This window comes from Rhinatrema bivittatum, chromosome 10, assembly GCF_901001135.1.
Source record: "Rhinatrema bivittatum chromosome 10, aRhiBiv1.1, whole genome shotgun sequence".
In the NCBI taxonomy this organism is placed as follows: Eukaryota; Metazoa; Chordata; class Amphibia; order Gymnophiona; family Rhinatrematidae; genus Rhinatrema; species Rhinatrema bivittatum.
The window spans coordinates 109956071-109965565 of NC_042624.1; the positions used below are offsets into that span (position 1 = coordinate 109956071).

Here is a 9495-nt window from a genome sequence, read left to right on the forward strand (position 1 = left end):
ATGGTGGAGGTGCAAATTCCTTCAGTTTGGATTAGCTAGTATTTAGTTTAAAAAAAAAAAAAAAAAGTGAAGTTTAATGTCTTTTCTTGAGTCCTGCCAGACCAGACCAATGCAGACACATGGGTTACACTCACCTACCAGCAGATGGAGGCAGAGCGCTCACCTTTAGTCTCATGACATCCTCCACTTATAGGGGCTGATGTCTAACGAACAGGTCTATACGCAGCTGGGCATGTGTTGTGGACATGCTAGACTAGAACCCGATGTAATAAGGAATTAGCACCTCCAAAACGGGCGCTCAAATGCATAGCTGATAGCGCCCATCACATGTAAATTCCATGTAGATTAGGCTATTAGCTATTGCCCTCTGATGCAGGAAATTGCAGGGTGTCCAACGCATACATTTTAATGCCGCAAATTTAACTTCAGCCCCAGAGGTGGCATAAAGTTAATGTTTAAAACATTATGCATTATTCACAAGATATTATATGGAGAGATGACAGACTGGTTAAACACTACAATCAGACTACATATCCCATAACGTGAACTGAGATCTGCAAACAAGGGCCTGTTGTCAATACCTCTGTAAGAACTGCCCACTTATGTGAAGTGAGAGATTGGTCTATTTCAATTGCAGGCCCAAAACACTGGAATAAATTAAAGCTTGAGTTGAGGCTTCAACCAAATAGGAAACAGTTTTGGAAAGATTTAAAAACGTGGCTTTTCGAACAGGCATATACGAGCGAGAATCAAGCCCAAAGCTAAATCTCTTTTTAGCTTTGTATGATCTTTCATTTCTTTATTTATATTTATATAATTTTTAGAATTGTTTTAATTGTAATTAACTTATTATTTATTATTATTTAATATTTTTTATAGACCGACTTTTCATGCAAGCATATCAAATCGGTTTACAGTAGTTAGCAAATATTCATTTAAAAATATTTGCATTTCCATAGGAGAAAGGACGTTTTTGAGATGTTTTTTTATGTTCAATTGTTTTTTAGTTTCATTTCATTTTATAACGAAATATTGTAAACCGTCGAGATGGATTTTGTCCATGCAACGGTATATATAACTTTAAATAAAGAAATAAAGTCAATTCGCAAGACAAGGGCTCATGACTAAAAAATACAGTCCTCTGTGTGTCCTCCTACTCAGTATCATTGTCACACTTAAATTAACTGCTTGCAGTGTTGAAAAGTATATTGACATCCATTTTTACCCCACTTCTTTTTTTGGCTTGCAGCAACCTCAGCAAAATAACACAGAAACTGGCCAGAAGAAGTGGGGTAAAAATGGATGCTCATATTGAGCTTCCGTTGCAATTGTGGGTGCCTGATGCATTTGGACACTATGGACGCACAATTCTTCTCTAGCCTGCCCTTTTTTACGCAGCCTCTCATTTAAATACTGCATCGGGCACCCACGGGATGTGACTGCGTATGCATTAGGAAAACGGGTGCTCAACACGAGCTCCCATTTTCATCACGCGTATTGCATTGGCCTCATATAGTCTGGTGTAGGAAGTGCTGTTGTCAGTAGACTCTTGCCCAGGCTAAGAAGGTATAAAAACTATATAACCTAATATCTTTTGTAGGAGTGCCCATCCGGGAACATGGCTGTGGCACACGCCCAGGGCTCCAACTAAGTTACCTGACTGCCTTCCTCTGTTGCCGCTCCCCGGGTCTCTAGTGCATCCCTCCTATCCTGGTCCGGGGCTAATTCTTCATGGGCCAACTGCAGCATCTGCTCTCCTGCCAGGCCCTCTGCCCCATCGTGGGACCTAAACATGAGCCTGCTATGCTGCTTTGACACAGGTTCCTACACCAGTTGCATTTTCTCCCCCTCTTGCTCATACCCATGCACTGCAGAGGGGGGGAAAAATGAGTCACTGCCACAGGGCATGAAGGAACCCAGCAAAAGAAGCAGTCTGAGTGTCCTTCCACCTGCCTCTTCCCCCTTTTTTAACTTTAAGTTGCACAAACCCCAACTTCTAGAGGTCCAAGACAGGGTCCCCCTCCCACAACCACAGAAAACAAACCAACATCTTGCCAGTCTCAACAGGGAATTGGATCTATCGGGGAGGAAGAACAGCCAGACCTGTCTATAGTCCCTAAAGCCCTTGACTCAGTTCTGACTCTAACCAGGGAGAGCAGCCAAAAAACAAAACAAAACACACTGTCACTTTAAAGCCTGTCTTCTGTTCCTGCTATAGCAGACCAGATACTACCAGGCAGAGAACTACTGATAATCTCTCCTGCTACTCCAATCTATACAATAGAAGATTTTGACAGTGTACAGAATGACAGGCACAGGAGTGTGTGTGTGTGTGATTTACAGTCTTTGTGCCTGAGTGAGGGTGTGTGTGAGTGAGTGAGGGATTTTGTGAGTGTCTGTGTGTGAGAGGGAACCCATATGAAAGAGATGGAGCTTATCCAAGGGGGGAGGAGTGTGTGCAATAGAGAGAGGGAGTCTCTCTCACACACACACATGCACCCTTACATAGACTCCCTCTCTCTATTGCACACACTCCTCCCCCCTTGGATAAGCTCCATCTCTTTCTCCAAACACACATTCACACAGGCTCCTTCTCTCTTTTGCACACTCAAACACCCCTGCACATAGGCTCTCTCTCTCTCACTCATAGACACCCCTTCAGTGTCTTTGAGAGAAGGACAGAGGGAGCCTGTAGGGGGTAGGGTGACCAAATGTGATAGAGCAAGCTTGTGTGTCAGTGCATTCACTGAGAGAGAGGGAGTGTGTGTATGAGAGAGAAGAAAGTTTGTGCATCCCCCTCACCTCCCCAATAATCCAAGACAATCTCAGAGTGACTGAAAATCAAACGTTCTCAGGTATAGAGAGTTGGAGGTTTTTAAATCCTTAACTATTGAGTGTTATTTGATTAGTTTGCTGTTTTAAAATATTTTATTGGTGACTGGGAAATTTTATAAAAAGTTTTTAAGTTTAAATGAGTTTTTAAATATTAGAGGTTCTGTTAATCAGACGTTTTGAATTTACTCTATTTATTAATGTGGTTTTACTATTATAATTGATGTTTTATATTTCTTGATTTATTAGTTTATGAGAAATTGTGATGTTTCTGTTTTTCCATTATTGCACTGCATGTAGAGTTGCAGTTTCCAGTTGACTACTTGTCATATGTTTGGTGTAATATTTGCAGCCCTGCCTTTTATGAGTAAGGTTGTTACTATTTGAGTGCTGGCAGTTCATCCTGTTTTAGTCTGGGATGTTTACTATATTGTAATAGTAATTCAATTTATTAATGTTTGTTTGAGGGCCAAGTCCATGAACAATGCATGTTCCATAGATCTGAAACCATGAGATCAAGGTGGATGATCTGAAATGTATTCAAATTAATACAAATGAGGGGGGGGGGGGGGGGACAAACACACCTCCTTGTGATTCCTCCTCCCCCAGACCTCAAGAGTCCAGTCGTGGTCTGTGGAAAAGTTGGCTTTATTGGTCCTGGAACTTCTGCAGTAATTAATATGGCTCTTTTTGGGGAGGGGGCTCTTTTGCCCAAACCAAAAGTAACCTATGTGCGCCGTAGGTTGAGTTCTCTGCTACATTTTGTAATGGGACTGATATCACCTCATGAATGATAATCATTCTTCCACATGTGCTACTTAACAGTTATTGGCCCTGTTCAAGTATTAAACTAAAAATAATTTCAATAAAGTCAAAGACTAGACTATGTTGTTCTGTTTTTATTTATATTGTTAACTTTGTGATTTTTACTGTCTGTGCTTCACCATTTTTAACCTGTACAGCATGTGGAAGTTGACTTATCCAAGTGTTTTTCCCAGAGGCACTGAACAGAGAAAACGTTTGCTAAATCAGGTTATATTTACAGGATTTGAAAAAAAAACCCCATAAAAAAATTCCCTCCACAGTTTCTAAGCCGCCCCCTCCAGCAAACATTCTGCGATCCAAGTCTCCCTCCAGATCATAGCCACGCCTCTTTAATTTTTTTTATTAAAAAAAACAGTAGAAGCTAATTGGTTGGGACCCTATCAATCCGCTCCCATTGTGACGGAGAGAACGGGCGGAAGCGGGGCCGTGAGCTGGTTTGGGTACTTCCGGGTGTGAGCCGGCTGGAAGTCAGGTGACCTCAGGTCGCGTGTGTTCTGTCATAATAGAAGCGGAGGCGTGGGTTTCGGGGTTATCCGCGTCCCGGCTCGCGTGCAGCATGGCTGGACTGGTGGATTTCCAGAATGAGGAGGAAGTGAAGGTGTTTTTGGATAATCTGGGGACAGAGTATAGCTACCAGTGCCACAAGGAGAAAGATCCCGATGGTGAGACGGGGCGGGGAGCATGGGCGCCAAGAGCAACATCTGTGGCGAATTAAGAAGTAGTGGTAGAAAGTGAAACGTGCTGATTACCGAGAAAAAGAAGTCACCAGCCTAGAAAGTAGTTTTGCGAAGGTCTAGGTAACATGAATTAATTGACTGCTGTTTCTGTGGTGATGAAGAATGCTTTCTAATTTTCCTTGTTAATTTTGAAAACTAATTTTGGGTTTACTTATCTTTATAAACGAACTAAATGGACCTTTCTGACTTGATTTACCAAAGAGAGAGAGAGACTCAAGATCAGTATAAAAATATTTCTTCACGGCAGAGACGTCTCTGTACTCAGCCAGTAAGCACTGAGCTCAGGTAAGTTTAAAAAAAAAAGAGGATTTCCTCCCAATCTCCTTCCTCTGTGTCCTGTACCAACGTCGTTCCTGAACCCATTGGGGTAAGGGGAAGTGGGCTTCCAAGCGGGTTGAGTGACTCCCTGGGGGCTAGTCCCCACTTTAGACTTGGTCGGCACAGCGCATGGTAGGCTGCGGCGGTGCCATCTTACACGTGTTTTTGGGCCTGTATTTCCCACCATAGAGCTTTGGTACACACAGCGAGTGTTGGCTCAGCGAACACGCTGTGCACGTATAATGTTGCACACGTACATATGCGCACAATTTATTAGGAGCAGAATGCAAGTAAAGCCAGGCACACGGGTTGTGCATGTGCCTCGCTGCGGCCTGTGTAGGCACCTGAAATCTGTGCGCATAAAATCTTAAGCGTGAGCCGTCTTTACATGCAGTTACTGTCGCCAGTGGCTCCGGCAGCAAAGAAACATAAGCGCCTTTCTCTCTGCGCTGATTGTCATAATAGGGCTGCACAGTCTGACCTGAATTCTTGCTTACTGTGAGGAAGTCCAGGGAGAGTTGGCCTCCCTGAACTTTGCTAAGCCTTGCTTCTCCCATTCAGAGGATGGGTCAGCCACAGCCTTAACCAGAAGCACCCTGGATCTGAGTAACCTCGGGACTGGGTCATCCATGGGAGAGGGAAATTTAGCGGTACCTACCCCAGTACCTCCTGGGCTACGCATGGACCCAGCTGCCTTCTTTTGGGTGGAATTCTTTCAAGGCCTTCAAGCCTTCGTACAGGTGCAGTCTGCTACCCCACTTGTCCCTGTCCAGATGGAACCTCAGCTGGTAAGCGCTCCCTCTCCCAGTCGTATTGGCAGACCTCGAGGCATGCCTCGACTCACCAAGGGCATCCCTGGGCAAGGGATCTGGATGGCACGGACGAAGAAGAGGATCCAGATTCCTTGGAAGATGGGGAAATCACCCCTGGTTTAGAACCATATCTGATCATGTTAGTTTTTCCATAGAGGTGAATTGCCGGCCCTAGTTTCTCAGACCCCGAAGATGCTGGAAGATCCTGGGGTGGATTCTATGATGGAACCGAAGAAGAATCCCAGTCTGATTTCCCTACGGAAAGAGCCTCTTGCTACTTTCTAGTACTGGAAGCCATCCAGGAGTTGATTGATCTGGAATGGGATGCCGCAGACGCAAGTTTTAAAGGTGGATGTGCGTTAGAAGCTCAATTCCCACTGGATTCGACACTGAGAGAGTGTTTGCGTTTTCCTAAAGTGGATGCACTAGTTTGTGTCGTCTCTAAGCGAACAACTAACCCAGTAGAGGGAGGAGCAGCCTTAAAGGATGTGCACGCTAGGCGGATGTAATGCATCCTTAAACAGGCCTTTGACACAATAGCAATGACCTTATAGATTGCTTCTTGTTGTGCCCTGGTAGCTCGTTCGTGCTTGCTCCTCTCTCAGGAGGTGAATGACTTGGGGGCGAATTCCAGAGCGGTTATGGAACCCGCTGACGTGGGCTCGGACCTAGTCCGTACCTCGGCCAGAGGAATGGCCTCAGTGGTGGCGGCCAGAAGACAGCTATTGCTGCGTAATTGGTCAGCAGACGCAACCTCCAAGGTAAATCTTACAAAGATGTCCTTTTATAGGATCACTCCTCTTCAGAAGCAAATTGGAAAAGCTGGCCAGGAAATGGGGTAAATCCCCAGTTCCTCGGCTACCAGAAGATAAGAGAAAGCAGTTACAGTGCCCCTCGCCCATGAGAGGTTGATCCAGGGGCTTCCAATGCTTTCACTCCTTCAGAAACTTGACATTTCAGAGGTCTCAGTCCTTTCGTAGTCGCAGCCCAAGAGAGGGACAGGCTCGGGTTCAGGTGCATCCCGAACTCCCAATGAAAATTTTCCGACCCACCCTTGGAACAAGGAGATAAGGGGTCAACTGTCCCTCTTTTAGCAGAGGTGGATCGAGATCACTTCAGACAAATGGATACTGGAGGTCATACGAGAATCCAGCACTCCTCGGGACATATTCACGATATCTCCTTGCCACTCCCAGCACAAGAAGCAGGCAGTAGAGACTACTCTTTTAAGGCTCCTGAGGATGAGGGCTATAATCCCAGTACCTGCGCCCCAGGAAAATACGGGGTGTTATTCCATCGTACCCAAGAAGGAAGGTTCCTTTCGCTCCATACTGGACCTCAAGAGCATCAACCGACATCTACAAGTATTCATTTCCGCATGGAAACCCTATGCTCTGTGATAATGGCCGTACAATCAGGACAGTTCTTAATCTCCCTGGACCTATCCGAGGCCTGCCTACATATTCCAATCTGTCAAGAACATAGTTTCCTATGCTTTGCGATAGTGGGTCAACATTATCAGTTCCGGGCACTGCCCTTTAGCCTGGCCACTGCCCCCAGAACATTTTCCAAGATAATAGTGGTCTTAGTGCACCTGTACTTGGACGACTGGTTGATCTGGGCAAGGTTCATGGAAGAGAGCTCCGGGTGACCACCTTGCTTCAGGAACTTGGTTGGGTTGTAAGCCTGGACAAAAGCAGTCCTTGGAATATCTGGAAGTCCGGTTCGACACCAAGCAGGGAAAGGTTTTCCTTCCAACCACACAGATAAGGAAGCTTATGTCCCAAGTGCGTCTGTTGATAAACACAATACGCCTGATGGTGTGGAGTTATCTTCAAGTCCTCTGTTTTGATGGTGGCAACCCTGGAAGTAGTGCCATGGGCGAGGGCACACATGTGACTACTTCAGCGCTCCCTGCTGTCATGTTGGAACCCATTGTCTCAAGACCGTTAATTCACCTCCACTTACCAATGGAAGTATGTTCTCATCTCCAGTTGTGGCTGCAGGAAGCTCATCTGGGCTGGGGTGTACTCCTGTCCCTTCCAAACTGGTTGGTCCTCACGACAGACACAAGCCTCCGGGGCTGGGGAGCTCACTCTCGGGAACTGACGGCCCAGGGGCGTTGGACTAAGGAATTGGCTCTCTGGAACATAAACCGCCTGGAAGCCCGGGCAGTTAGATTGGCATGTCTACAATTCAGCGCATACTCCAGGGTCAAGCAGTCCGTGTAATGTTGGACAACGCAACAACGGTAGCCTACATCAACTGCTAGGGTGGAACCAAAAGCCAGCAAGTGTCACAGGAGATAGATCTTCTTATGGAATGGGCAGAAATATATCTACAGTCTATCCCAGTCTCACACATCGCAGGAAAAGACAATGTCAGAGCAGACTTTGTAAGCAGGGAGAGTCTGGATCCAGGAGAGTAATGTTGGTCTAATAAAAAGGTATTGGCTACACCTTGTTTGCTCACCTGTATTGCTATGTATCTTTAGAATGAATGTTTCCATGGTTTTATGTCCTATGATATGATCTGTCCTGAGAACTTTATTATAGTAGCAGGGTGCTAGCCAAACAAAGCAGTTGATGGGGCTCGACCTTGGTGGATCTTTCTTTTTTTTTTTTTCTCTGCAGGTTGTCATCGGCTGGCTGATTATTTGGAAGGAATAAAGAAGAATTTTGATGCAGCTGCAAAAGTGCTGAAGGCCAACTGTGATCAGAATCAGCACAGCGAGAGCTGCTACAAACTAGGAGCCTATTATGTGATGGGGAAAGGTGAGCCAGGAAGGGGGAGGGGGGAGAGATCCCCGGGGAGTCGCCAGTGGAGGCTCATGGCACCCGTTTCCAGTCTTGGTTCCGACCTTGCTAGAAGCCCAAAGGAGCTTGAGGAAACTGCTGAATCAAAAGAAAATAGTGTAAAATAAGAGTTTTGTCTGTACTATGGATATATCTGAAGAAGAGACCTATGAGCGAGGCGTCAAAAGCTCACGTTTGGTCACATGTATGCATAACTTTTTTTTTCTTTATGGGCTAATAAGATATTGCAGCTTCCAAATTATCCTGCCAGCAAAAATCCTAAATCCATGCCTGTCAAAGAGGTGGCTTGCAGGGTCTCTTGCTGCTTTTTGTATTACATCTCATTTTTGTTTTTATGGCGCTGGTGACTGTGTGTTCACAAGATGATTTTTTTTCCTGCCTGCAGGTGGACTGAAACCAGACCTGAAGGCGGCCTACAAGTGTTTCCTGACCTCCTGCGAAAAAGGCGGGAAGAAGTCGGTGGACGCCTGCCACAACGTGGGGCTGCTGGTGCAGGACGGGCAGGTGCTGGATGAGAAGCCAGACCCCCTCCTGGCCAGAGACTACTACACCAGAGCCTGCGAGGGCAATTTTGCGGCCAGCTGCTTCAACCTGAGTGCCCTCTACATCCAGGGAGCTGCGGGGCTACCGAAGGACATGAGCCGGGCCCTGAATTACTCGCTGAAGGCTTGCGACTTGGGGCACATGTGGGGCTGTGCCAACGCCAGCCGCATGTACAAGCTGGGAGACGGCACGGAGAGCGACGAGGCGAAAGCCGAGGCCCTGAAGAACCGGGCGGAAGAGCTGCACAGGGAGCGGCGCGAATCCTCAACCCAGTTAACCTTTGGGAATTGATGGCCACGGCACTAGCTGTTTTTTTTTTTGGGGTTTTTTTTTTTTTCCAGTGCTACTTCTTAAACTTTTACTAATTAAAATTTAATTTTATTAACCAGAATCTAGAACTGGAATGAAAAGGCGGCTAGAGATAAATATGCAGATAGGTGTAATATGTAGGGAAGTGGCTGGCTGTGGAGTGGAGGTTTTGGCGGTTTTTTTTTTGTTTTGGTTTTTTTCCCCCTTTTCATTTCAAAGAGGTTTCGGCCTAACAGGGGCTTTCCTTTTTAAGTTGAGTGAAATCTGTGTAACATAATCTTAATTGCAGCCAGCCCACCCTCG

General features: G+C 45.9%; 1 protein-coding gene across 1 annotated transcript; it reads left to right on the forward strand.

The window, feature by feature from the left end:
- Positions 1-4070: 4070 nt before the first annotated feature.
- On the forward strand, positions 4071-9235 carry LOC115100385 (cytochrome c oxidase assembly factor 7). Its single transcript, XM_029618821.1, has 3 exons — positions 4071-4319; positions 8158-8298; positions 8726-9235. The coding sequence occupies exons 1-3, from the start codon at positions 4214-4216 to the stop codon at positions 9172-9174; spliced, it is 696 nt and encodes a 231-aa protein (XP_029474681.1). The 5' UTR covers positions 4071-4213; the 3' UTR covers positions 9175-9235.
- Positions 9236-9495: the final 260 nt, after the last annotated feature.